We start from the raw sequence: 13,323 nt of genomic DNA, 5'->3' as shown, positions 1-13,323 counted from the left end.
GAAGAGGAGGATTTGTGGGAGCCGCTACCCGTCCGCCGGCGGATGTACCCCATGAAGCTTTGTTGGATCAGCGCTTGACAGCCGTCAGATCTAACCATCATGCATGTGACTACCTCCTTACTTCCTGCAACAACTGCTCAGTTTTGAAAACAAATTCCCCTGTGCGCCGTTCTGATATCGTTACGCCCAGCGCGGCGCCAGCCCCCACCACCGCAAAATCGCTGCCGCCGGCGCTGGGGAACTAGTCCTTGCCATGCTCGCCAGAGTTGCTCCTCCTCCTCTGTCTCAGCCCCGCGAGCAGCTGCTCCAACCGAGCATGACGTCGACGACCTCTCACACCCGACACTTCTTTGGCGTTTTCTGCAACCAGAGCTATGTTTTTTAAACATGCCTCATATTGCAATGTCTGACCACTCACTCTTTAACGTCGAGTGCTCCTACGGTGCTGCAACTCGGGCTATGTTTCTAAAACAAGACCATTGTTGCAGAAAAAACCTTCACAACCGAAACATTTCTTTTCTTTCTGAAACAAAAGATATGTTGCAGAAAAAAAAACCTTCATCATCGAATCGTTTTTTCTTTCTCTCTGAAACTAGTCCTATGTGGGCAGAAATCTACTGAAACAAGACCCTTATTGCAAGAAAAAGACTGGCCGCGCGGGACTGACTTATGGCCAGCGTGGCCACTTGATCAGGATTGATATACGGCTACGCAAGCGGCGGACGCTCGCGCGTGCATCAGCCGGCCGAAGGTAAGCTTTTCCCTTTGTGGTATCCTCGGAACATTCTTTGCGCATGATGATCTGGCGTTGGATACGAACCGATTTAGGGATGGCATCGCCCGTGTTCACTTCAACCTCACCCGAATAAAATTTGATATGACTAGTATATAGTTGAAAATGCCAAACGGAGACCGAGCTCTATGGAGGCCTTAATTTGAAAACTTTAAAATTCAAACTAGATACATCGAACACATTAACGTACGCACAATGTGCGCCCTCTCACGACGTACACGTCGGACTAGGTACGAGACAAAAAAGTTCGCTTGGTTGAGAAGAAAGAGAGAGAGATTGGCCAGCTCCTAGCCCCAGCCCCCAGTCCCCATAGGCAAGCCTCCTCTCTCTCCTCTCTCGTGAGCCCTCTCCCCCCACGACTCCTCGCTGCCGCCGCCGCCGCCGCCGCCGCCACTCACGCCGGCCGATTCCGCCGAGTGCTGACGGCGGGTGGCAGACTGACGACCTCCCCTCGCTCTGCTCCTTCCTCCCATCCCTCCAGATTCGGCCTCCCGCGCTCGCTGCCCGCCCTCAGCCATGGTTAGGGTTTCGGGCACGGCGTCCCCTTCGTCGCCGGCGAGGCTCTGGCGGCCTGCGGTGGCTCGTCCCGCCCACGTGTAGCTCCGCCTCATGGACGTTCCTCCCACGCCCGATGGCCACGGGTGGTCGTGGCGGCGGCCTCTTCAGCGGCGTCGCCGGACTAGCTCCACGCACGGGGAAGGCATCTCCATGGGTTCCCCAAGGTGAGTGCGATGCCGAGGAGAGACGGCGTCGAGGACGGCATCCGAGGACATCATCACTCTCAACTCGAGTTGCTCCCCCACCGTCCCGCCGCCGGCTGCTGCTCCCGCCCCCCTTCCCATCTCCTCTCCGGTCGCCGGGAAATGGCTACACCACGAGCTCCACCGCCTCAACGTCCCCGACCACCAGGTGCCTTCTCCCACACCCGCGGTCTATCTATCCCCCATTCTGCTCGATTGTGCGGATTTTTTTTCAATGTCGATTTGGAGATGAGCTAGCAGTTTTCGATACTATCAAATTTGCTGGACTAGCCTTGTGTAGTTTTTTTCCCGTAGTCGGTGGATTCGTCGAGAAAATCAAGCCTTTTCGTGTATCAGCTTCGATGTTTCTGTATAACACGTTAACCAAAACTTTGCAAGTTGATGCTATGAGGGTAGGACTCCAAAGTCTGACAAGCACTTCGGCTTCAACCGGAGTCACGTACAGCAATAGGTGCTCCAATGCATATTCGACTTGTTGTGCTACAAAGCCAGAAGCGCTACCAGTGGAAACAACCTCAACGGATATGCCTGTTGATTCCTTCAGGAGGTTCCACAACTACTTGAGGATCTCCTTGAGTGAGCGCTGTAACCTGAGATGTCAATACTGCATGCTTGCCGAAGGAGTCGAGCTCACACCGAAGTCAGAGCTTCTGTTGCATGATGAGATAATCCGAGTTGCCAATCTTTTTGTTACTTCTGGTGTGGACAAGATCAGGTTAAGTGGTGGAGAACCAACCGTTAGAAAGGACCTTGAAGATATTTGCTTGCATCTTTCTGGCCTCAAGGGGCTGAAAACTCTTGCGATGACCACAAATGGGATCGTTCTTTCCAAGAAGCTCCCGAGACTGAAAGAATGTGGTCTTAACACATTAAATATTAGTTTGGACACATTTATTCCTGCAAATTCGGAGGGAAAGACAGTCCACTGAAGAAGCTCTTTGTAACTGCTATTTAGTCTTCAAACACACATGCCTATTATATCATGGAGGACTATTATAGTGAGCATTGTTAAATAGTATATGGAAGATGCGGCTTCAACTGTCCGAAATTTCTACTTTGAGCTCACAAGTAGTTATTTCTGTAAGCTATTGTTCTTGTTCTCTTTCTTTTGTTTAGCCCTTTGATGAACTGGCATAGGTTTCGTTGGCAACCTTCCCCTACACCACAACCTATGTTCCATGAGCAAGTTTATTTATACTGCCCAAAATTTACTAATATGGGTTGGATCATGCATTTGCAACTTATAGTGTTTGTTCTGTTTATTGTGCTATTAACACAGCACCTTACAAAAGTTGTGTCTTTGAAATAATGGTCAAGCTGCTCTCTGCAGTCCTATCATTAATTCTGATTTTGAAGCAAAACTATCAGTATCTAATTCTAACAGTACGATAGCACCCTGGTTATATTTGTAGGTTTTTACTCTGTGCACATATATAAGTCATATTTTTCATCAATAAAATAGCTTATAATATGTAACTACAAAAGACGAGTAAAACTTGTTCACTGGAACCACAGAAAAGCTATTCCTTTTAGGTTTGGTGACCACAAAACATATACATAAAGATTTTGAATCTGCATTTATTGAACTCTCTGCAGGCCTACTGCATCCGAATTTATTGTTCCGTACTGGAAATTCCTGAAGAGCTTGAATCGTCCATTTTGTATTGGAATGAGATTTAAGATTCAGTACAGGAGTCAAGATGTTAATGAGAGGTCTGTCCCATTCTACTCAACTGAAATTGTGTTCTGCTTCTGTACAATGTCTACTGAGTTTACTTCCTGTTTTGTAGGCGATCTAGAATGATTACAGGTATTAATGAAGTAGACCCTATTAGGTGGACTGGTTCAAAATGGAAAAGCCTGCTGGTAGGTATTCCGATCGTTTGTATTAAGCATTTATGTTCTTAGCAATTCAGAACACTATTACCTTCGGATTTCCTTGCAGTATTCTAGAAACCTGTATATTTCTTTCGGATATTTTATGTTGTCTGACCATGAATTTGGCTTAAAATGCTCCTAGTGAGGCTTGAAAGTGATCACAGTGTGCCAAGGCCCACCGTCACATTCAGGTTCATTCACCCTGAAATTTATTTAGAGGAACTTGCCTATCCGTCTTACATCCTTACAAAAAAGAGTGTTCCCATGGAGCCTGAAATGCACTTTTGTAGATTTTAACTTTTGGATAGGGGTACTTTTTTAAACATAGCATGGTTATGAAAATGTCTAATTAATAAAATGAATTGATATGAGTTGTTATGTCCTAATTTGCTCTAGCTGTAGATCACTCAAGATGCATTAAGAGTTGTACCTTCTTATCAAGCATGAATTTATAGCCGGCTGGTTCACTGATTATCTGTGAACTGAAATGATGCCCTCTTGTTCAGGTAAGATGGGAGGATGGCACAGACTGTAACAGCCAAAATAGACCATCTCCATGGGAGATCGAGATAGTTGGTGGCTCAGTCTCCATTTCCCAGTTTCTGTCAAAATCCAGTTCTAAAGGAACTAAACTGTGCCCTCGGGGCAATTTAGACGTCTCAAAGTAAAGCAACTCGAGTTGCGGTGGTGGTCGGCAACTCCATCACCGTCTTCCTTGGCAGGAGCATCCCCCGCTGCTGCTCGCCGTCCGTCCATGGCATCGGCGTTCGTCTCCTTCTCACCTTCTGTGCTCTCTTCCCATCCCGCCTCCCACTGCCGCCATCACTGCTCGAGGTGCTCACATCAGCATTTAGAATAGTTAGAGCTATAACTGATTTTGTGATCATGAGGGATATGCATACCAGGATGCCCCGTGGATTTGGAATTTTCACAATCGGTACACAGTAAAGTACTTTTGGATTGGCCGGGCGGTGAGTTGCAGTGCTGCTAGCTCGTCGACGACGGCTACGACGCCATCTGTGGCGTCCCTTGGTTCTCTCTCCCCGGCAGTGACCATCTTGACGTCCTCCTCTTCCCCTCCCTTAATTTCTATGGTTTTGAAGTTGGTTCAGTAATTGATTCACGGTCCATGAGTTTAGATAAAACAACAGACGGCGGCAGAAATAGCCGTTCCACGACGAATCTCTGGTACGTGTCAAACATGCTGTCACGTTATGGTACGTGGTACATGGCGCATCTACACTTGAGCCGCATCTGGAGGTAGTTAGGATAGATAGAGATAAGTTGTTTCTTTTTCTCCAAGTTCTATCTTCTCCCTGAATATCTCCTGTAATCTAAACCACATTGTATGCGCTGTATGGGAGGTGCGCCCCACTATATTAACACGAACCCGTCAGTCTCAACAGGCAAGACGTTTCCAGCTATCGCACATGGTAGTCAGAGCTATCCTTTTCCCATCTAAGCTCCCAGCAAACTCCATCTAGCCCTAGCCATGTCTTCCTCCTCCGGCGCATCCCAAACCAGCCTCAATGGCCAGGTTACCGAGAAGCTGACGCGCACAAACTATGTGCTATGGCGCACGCAAGTCATCCCCCAGCTGCGTGGCGCCGGTGTCTACGGCTACATCGACGGCACCCAGCCGGAGCCAGCAAAACTCCACGTCACCACCAAGGACGGCAAGGAGGTCTCATCATTGCCCAACCCTCTCCACCCAATCTGGGTCAGGGAGGATCAGCAGGTCCTTGGATATCTGCTGAATAACCTGACGCGTGAGGTGCTGCTCACGGTGACCACGGTCACCACCGCGGGCACGCTCTGGACGACGCTTGCTGGGATGTTCTCGTCCCAGTCTGCCAGCCGCATCAACAACATCCGAACATCCCTCATCAACGCGCAGAAGGGGAACCTCTCCGTCGCCTCCTACTTCGCCGCCATGCGTGGCTACGCCGACGAGCTAGCTGCCACAGGCAAGGCGATCCCCGACGAAGAACTTGCCTCCTACATCATCCACGGGCTCGACGCCGACTATCAGCCTCTGGTCTCTGCCCTCGACGCTCGCGTGATCGGGGTAACCCTTGATGAACTCTTTGCCATGTTATCCAACTTCGATCAGCGCATGGCTCAATTCCAGGGGGCCGCCGGCGGCGGCTTCAAATCATCCGCGAACGTGGCCACTCACGGGCGGGGTGGCGGCTCTCGCTCGCGTGGGCCCTCTCGCAACAAGGGCAGGTCCAGCGGCGGCGGCAACCGTGGCGCCACGCCACCACGATCTGGTGGCCGAGGTCGCCGCGGACGCGGCGCTGGTGGCGTCGGCAGGAACCGTCCGGACACCCCTCGGTGCCAGATCTGCGGCAAGGTCGGGCACACAGCAAAGGATTGCTGGTACAGGTATGAGGAGGATGACTACGCCTCTCAAGATGAAGAAAAAGTCACTGCGGCGGCCGATGGCTCATATGGTGTCGACATGAACTGGTACGTCGACAGTGGTGCTACCAACCACATCACCAATGAGCTCGAGAAAGTAACCATGAAGGAGAAGTATCGTGGCAAGGATCAAATCCACACTGCCAGTGGAGAAGGTATGAGTATAAGTCACTTTGGTCACTCAATATTTCGTACCCCTTATCGCAATATTCATCTTAGAAAAGTTTTGCATGTCCCTAGCGCCAACAAGAGTCTTCTTTCTGTCCATAGAATTGCCCTTGATAATCATGTATTTCTTGAATTTCACCCTTACTTCTTTTTGATCAAGGATCAGGCAACGAGGACAATTCTCTATCGAGGTAGATGCGTTGGCGGCCTCTATCCGTTGATTCCGGAGTTTAGAAGACCAAATAAATATGCTTGTGGTGCTATCAAGCTTTCGTCCACACGATGGCATGATTGGTTAGGACATGCATCTTTTTCTTTAGTTGAAAAATTACTTAGGAAAAATAAGCTCCCATTTGTTGGTGAGCGTCATAATGAGACAATTTGTGATTCATGTCAAAAAGCTAAAAGTCATCAGTTGCCTTACCCAATTTCTAGCAGTGTTTCTACCAAACCGTTACAATTGATATTTTTCTGATGTTTGGGGCCCTGCCCCTACTTCTGTTGGCAGATACACCTATTATGTTAGCTTCATCGATGACTTTAGCAAATTTTCTTGGATCTATCTTTTAAAGAAACGATCCGATGTGTTTCAAGTGTTCAAAAACTTTCAAACTCTTGTTGAGCGAAAATTTGACAGCAAAATCATCTCTGTCCAGTCAGACCGGGGAGGGGAGTACGAAAAGTTGAACTCCTTCTTCCAAACACTTGGTGTCTCACATCAAGTGTCATGTCCTCATGCTCACCAGCAAAACGGGTCAGCTAAACGTAAGCATCGACACATCGTCGAGGTTGGCCTTGCTCTTCTAGCAGGCGCCTCCATGCCTCTAAAATTCTAGGATGAAGCGTTTTTAACCGCAGTCCATATCATCAACATGCTCCCTAGTCGTGTTATTAATAATGAAACTCCGGTAGACCGACTTCTCCACACCAAATCAGACTATAAGTCTCTTCGTGTATTTGGGTGTGCAAGTTGGCCCAACCTTCGTCCCTACAACAACCGAAAGCTCATTTTTCGATCAAACAGTGCGTATTCCTTGGCTACAGTGCCCAGCACAAAGGGGTCAAGTGCTTAGATGTCTCCACCGGGCGAGTATACATCTCCCGTGATGTCGTTTGTGATAAAACCAAGTTTCCATTTGCTGATCTCCACCCCAATGCTGGTGCACTCCTTCGAGAAGAAATTCTTCTCCTACCTCCTCATCTCACTAGTTTTGATAAAGGGGGACCAAATACTGATGATCATTCGTTGACTAACTCATCTAATGGCATACATGAGCTTTGCGTTGATGAAACAGGAGAAAATTGTGAAGAAAACAAGCAAAACGGTGCAAAAATTGGGCCATATCTCATGTGTCCCGTGGCAAGAGACAATGCGCCAGGGGACAGATCCTCCTCGGGATCAGCAGCGCCGCAGGAGACCAGAGCCCCCTCGGGATCGGGTGGTGCAGGGGCGACAGGTGCAGGCGCGTGCACCGCCCCGCCAGATTTGCGCGCCTCCACCACCGACACGCGGGCCATGCCCGACATGCGGGTCCCCCCAGGCGGCACGCGGTACGGCGCCCGCCCCGTCACGTACAAGCGGCACGAATCCGCGCGGGCCAGCGCGGACGCGGACCCCGGAGCTGGTTCCACCGCTGTCGATCGACCGATCGGCACGCGGACCCGAGCCACAGCATCATCATCGCACAATGATGAGCAGGTTCCCGCTTCGGGATCTTCTGCGCCAACTTTGGACGAGGCGCTTCAGCGAGCGGTCACAGAAGATCCGGCCAACCCTGCGCCGACTGGAACTGCTGCTGGGTCCGCGGCAAGATCTCCGTCGGGATCTGTTGCTGATCCACCTGTGCAGCCCGCTGGATCCTCTGTGGCTGCGGATTCTGCTGCTCCCCCATCACGGCGAACACGGCTCCAACAAGGGTTAACTCAGCCTTTAAATTATAAACATGTAACCAAATATGGTTTGGTCTGTTCCATAGGAGAACCAGATGAGCCAGCAACCCTTGATGCAGCGCTTCGTGATGATAAGTGGAAGAAGGCAATGAATGAAGAATACATGGCATTAAAGAAAAATAAAACTTGGCACTTGGTTCCTCCACAGCAAGGTAAAAACTTGATTGATTGCAAGTGGGTTTTTAGGATTAAGAGGAGATCTGATGGAACCATTGATCGTTATAAGGTTAGGCTAGTTGCAAAAGGCTTCAAACAGCGATATGGCATAGACTATGAGGATACGTTTAGTCCTGTGGTAAAAGCAGCCACTATTCGTCTTGTTTTGTCCATTGCTGTTTCCAGGGGATGGAATCTCAGGCAGCTTGACGTACAGAACGCGTTTCTTCATGGTGTTCTGGAAGAGAAAGTGTATATGAAACAACCTCCTGGGTTTGAAAGTAAGAAAACTCCCTCCTATGTGTGCAAACTTGATAAAGCTTTATATGGATTAAAGCAAGCTCCAAGGGCATGGTACTCACGTCTTTGTCACAAGATGCAAACACTTGGATTTATTCCCTTTAAGTCAGACACATCATTGTTCATTTATAACAGATCCAATACATGCATATTTGTTCTCATCTATGTTGATGATATAATTGTGACCAGTTCATCTGATGAAGCAATTAGAGGACTATTGAAAGACTTGAGTACAGATTTTGCGTTAAAGGATCTTGGAGACTTGCATTATTTCCTTGGGATTGAGGTAAAGAAGCATTCGAATGGACTTCACCTTTCTCAAGCTAAGTATGCAACTGATCTGGTTAAAAAGGCAGGACTACAAGGTTGTAAACCCTCTCTCACTCCGTTATCCAGCTCAGAAAAGTTGTCACTTATGGAAGGTAAACCTTTGAGTCAGGAAGATAGCACAAAATATAGAAGTCTAGTAGGAGCTCTTCAGTACCTAACTCTTACCAGGCCTAATCTTTCATTTGCTGTCAACAAAGTCTGTCAATTTTTGCATGCACCTACCACTGTTCACTTGACAGCTGCCAAACGTATCATTAGATATGTTAAACATACTCTGAGTATAGGTCTGAATTTCAGCAAGTCATTCTCTACTCTTGTCAGTGCCTTTTCTGATTCTGATTGGGCAGGCTGCCTGGATGACAGGCGCTCCACAGGAGGCTTTGCAGTATTTTTTGGACCTAACCTGATAGCATGGTGTGCACGCAAGCAGGCTACTGTCTCTAGGTCAAGCACTGAGGCAGAGTACAAGGCATTAGCAAATGCCACAGCTGAAATCATATGGGTTCAGTCTATGTTGAAAGAGCTTGGTGTGAAGAGCAAACAAGCTCCATGCTTGTGGTGTGACAACCTTGGTGCTACTTATCTTTCTGCTAATCCTGTGTTCCATGCTAGAACAAAGCATATAGAGATAGATTTTCATTTTGTCAGAGAGAGAGTTGCTCAAAAATAACTTGACATTCGGTTTGTGCATTCCAAAAATCAAATTGCAGATGGATTCACAAAGCCCCTGCCTACAAAGAGTTTTGAAGACTTCAAGCATAATCTCAACTTGATGAAGTTGTGATTAAGGGAGGGTGTCAAACATGCTGTCACGTTATGGTACGTGGTACATGACGCATCTACACTTGAGCCGCATCTGGAGGTAGTTAGGATAGATAGAGATAGATAGAGATAAGTTGTTTCTTTCTCTTCAAGTTCTATCTTCTCCCTGAATATCTTCTGTAATCTAAACCACATTGTATGCGCTGTATGGGAGGTGCGCCCCACTATATTAACACGAACCCGTCAGCCTCAACAGGCAAGACGTTTCCAGCTATCGCACAGTACGATGGCTCCTTCCTCGGTTTCCCCAGTTCTGGATTCAAGTTCCTAAATGGATACTGTTTTTTCTTGATTGTGACTTTTGGAATTTTTTATTTGATAGATGAGAGGGCCAGCAAAAGGTGATTGATCAATGGAGACGAAGTAGTTGTCAAATTGCTTGCAAGGGTGGTGAGAATTTATTGGTCGTCATTTGTCTAGTGTCATAATCTTAGAGCTTTTTCTGATTCTGTAGAATGTTGGAACAGTCTTGCTGTTTCAGTTTACATTTGGATGGTCATGGTCTGTGCAGATGAAGTTCTTTTGGATTAATGTTTCCGCCCTAACGAGTTCCTTCCCTTTTATATCTCAGGTTGTACGATCTCTGCAGATTGCTGCTTCTTTGTTCTGCCGGTGGAGGTTTAGTGTATCATCGCAAGTTCCTTACACCGGCAGTGTATCATTGCAAGTTCCTTACACCGGAAAATTCAGTATTTTTGTATTTTGTGGATGCACGCCTGTTCTTCGACTACAAAACAGCAGAGATTTCTTTTTTCTCTCGAGTCTAATCATTTTTTGATGCATTGCAGCTTTGCTAGCAAACTCTCAAAAAGGAGAACCTTCCTGTAGAGTCACTACCTCGACAGAGACAAATATGCAATCGAGAATATATTCGATGGGTTTTCATTTCTCAGGCAAAGCTTGGAGGATATTTTTACAGGTTCAACGCTTGCTTTATTGTTTTCTTACCTTTCGTTCTTCAAGACAATATTTTCCTAGCAGTGCTCGATAACTTTAAATCCATCTTTTTGTTCTTTGCATTATCACAAAACAGTGTTGTTCTACTGTTTTGTTTTTGAATTTTGAATTTTGATTGATCATCAGCAACGACAATGCAACCTACAAGTAACTATTATCTTTTTTCCAGTCCTCTGTCCATATTCTATTAATTGGTGACTTATCCATACGTAGTTAATACACTCGGTTGTAGTTTTTTATCATGTTTCCTTCAGGTTTGTACGTAGGATGTTCCTTTTATTTTTTAGACTCTAAAGTTCCTGATGACATACATACATCTTGCTATTTTGGAAACTGCTTCTTCTTGGGAATAATGTTGGATCTTTCCTGAGATGGTTTACTATATTAATGCCTTGAAATCATTAGGCCAGTAATAAAGGTCGCATTTCATCACATTCAGGTAAGATTCTGATTTGTGCTATCTCAGGTTCAGAAGGTTGGTGAAACCTGAAGGATCACGGGATCAACACCTCTTGGTGCAAACAACCTTTCACTTATGATATTTGTATTATGTTGAAACTGCAAAATTTCATTCCAGGGTTGAATGCCTAAATGTTGATATCTGCATGCTTCTAAATTTACATCGTGAATCGTATTTATGCTGCTACTTTTTTCCCATAATTTGTATTATTCCGTCCAAAGTGTGATAATGTGCACTGCATTTGTATTGCTCTATCATATTGTTACGTTTGCATCTGCCATTGCTTTTATAATCTGTGTTTGGACCTGTATGACACATATCACATAAAACTAATCAGAAGGTGCGCATTCTCACCTGGCACCGCCCATCTACCTCTCAAGAGGCCCGCAATAGCGGGCCCCAACCACTAGTAATGTACATGTGTGCAAATTTTCAGGCCGAAATACGTTAAAATGAGAGCTACACAAAAAAAACAATTATGATGCTTTTTAGCATATGCACTGTTCATCCTTTAAAGTCTATGATTTTGTTTCTTTTGTGCAGCTCGCAATTCAAGGTATTTCATCCTGAAATTTTAAACCCATACACTTTACATCCTTGCATACTTGTGTATTTTTTTCAGAAATTTTTAGAAATGAAAATTTGGAATTTGGAATATTTCAAAATAAAGGTTTCCATGCACTAGTACAAAACAGGGCTTCCGTCACAGGGCAATATTCACATTAGTCCCGGTTCAGTCACGAACCGGGACTAATGTGAGCATTGGTCCCGGTTCGTGCGGCTAAGGCATTAGTCCCGGTTCACCTGGGCCCTTTAGTCCCGGTTGGTGCCACGAACCGGGACTAAAGGGTGCGATGCCCATTAGTACCGGTTGGTGGCACCAATCGGTACTAATGCCATTAGTACCGGTACCCCGTTAAACATTTTCAAAATCCTCAAAAACCTACCAGAAAAAAGTTACGGGGCTTTTAAGATCTGGAGAGGCAAAAAAATTCAAAAAATTTCAAACTGTGGTCAAACAATGGTCAAACTAATTATTCTAGAATATTAGTGTTACTAAATAATTATTTCAGTTTTTTTGAATTTTGGTCAAATCTGGTCAAACAGTGGTCAAACAATGGTCAAACTAATTATTCCGGAAATATTAGTGTTACTAAATAATTATTGTTTTTTTAAAACAATAGTTTCAAACTCAAACAGTGAAATGTGTCACTTCATGCTCAAGCTAAATTCCTGAGGGTTAATAGGATTGACATCTTACTATTGTGAGGAAAATAACAAGTGCAGACTTGGAAACGAGGGAGAATAGAACCCGGAAGTTAAGCCTGCTCAGGCTGGAGTAGTGAGAGGATGGGTAACCGTCCGGGAAGTTAGATGAATTGGAATGATGAGGGGTGATTAGAGATTAGAGGATAAATTGAGTAGTGATGAGGGGTGATGATTAAAAATTAGAGGTTAAAATAATTCAGAAATTTGAAAATAAAAAAAAATTCGCAAATTTTTTTTTCAAAAAAAAAATCATAAAAGGTGGAGCTCCACATGGCCGCGGCCTTTAGTCCCGGTTCGTGTAAGAACCGGGACTAAAGGGGGGAGGCATTAGTAACGACCCTATCAAAAACCGGGACTAAAGGCCCTTACCAACCGGGCCAAAAGCCCCCTTTTCTACTAGTGATGGAACTCGGCCTCCAAAATGCCCTACTGATCTCTAATCAAAATTTGCCAACTAATAGTTTTCCTATAATTATTTTTCCGTAGGTGTAGCGACGCTCACCCCGCCCCCTCTCTTTTTGAATTTTTTTCCTCTCCCATGCATCTTGAATTCTTCTCCACCGTCTTTACAATGGGAAACGTTTCCCTCAAGACGGCCGGCGGAAGATTGCGCCGGTCGCCTCATCGCTCGCGCACTCATGCCCGAGGCCCACACCGAGCGCTTTCGGCTCTTCTTCCTCGAACGGATCTCCCCCTCTTTCTCGTTCCTCTACATACACATGGCTTCGGGGAGACCCATGCATCAAACACCATGGATCCCGGCGCCCCCAGCTCCTGCCTCCTATGTTGTTCACGCACCCCTCGGGCAACGCCACCGCACCGTTTTTCTAGTGGGACACCATGCTTTTCTCACCGGCCGGGGGCAAAAGGGGTGGGGACGTGTTGCTGAGGGGGGCATGAGGGCGAGCTTCAACCGGTAGCATGGTGTGCTACAACCGGCAGTGCAACAAGCTACAACCGACAATGGGACGCCCAGATGGCTTTCAACGGCAAGTTGCAAACCGGCGCGACGAAAAAGCTGCAACAGTCAGCGCGACGAGCTACAAACGGCATCG

General features: G+C 46.5%; 1 protein-coding gene across 2 annotated transcripts; it reads left to right on the top strand.

Moving 5' to 3' along the window:
* The first annotated feature begins 1,102 nt into the window (after positions 1–1,102).
* On the top strand, positions 1,103–11,450 carry LOC109761586 (auxin response factor 3). 2 transcript variants are annotated; one of them, XM_045229214.2, is made up of 6 exons: positions 1,103–1,702; positions 3,151–3,267; positions 3,345–3,420; positions 3,939–4,266; positions 4,338–4,620; positions 9,905–10,834. In XM_045229214.2, exons 1-4 carry the CDS (start codon positions 1,425–1,427, stop codon positions 4,098–4,100), a joined length of 633 nt encoding a protein of 210 aa, XP_045085149.1. In that variant the 5' UTR covers positions 1,103–1,424; the 3' UTR covers positions 4,101–4,266; positions 4,338–4,620; positions 9,905–10,834. The 2 variants fall into 2 exon arrangements, 1 of the variants encoding a protein (XP_045085149.1); XR_012187608.1 differs by lacking the exon at positions 1,103–1,702 and adding an exon at positions 11,006–11,450 and having other exon boundaries at positions 1,724–3,267; positions 9,905–10,501.
* Positions 11,451–13,323: the final 1,873 nt, after the last annotated feature.

This window comes from Aegilops tauschii, chromosome 1, assembly GCF_002575655.3.
Source record: "Aegilops tauschii subsp. strangulata cultivar AL8/78 chromosome 1, Aet v6.0, whole genome shotgun sequence".
NCBI lineage: Eukaryota > Viridiplantae > Streptophyta > Magnoliopsida > Poales > Poaceae > Aegilops > Aegilops tauschii.
This window is presented reverse-complemented; position numbering and strand designations above follow the sequence as displayed.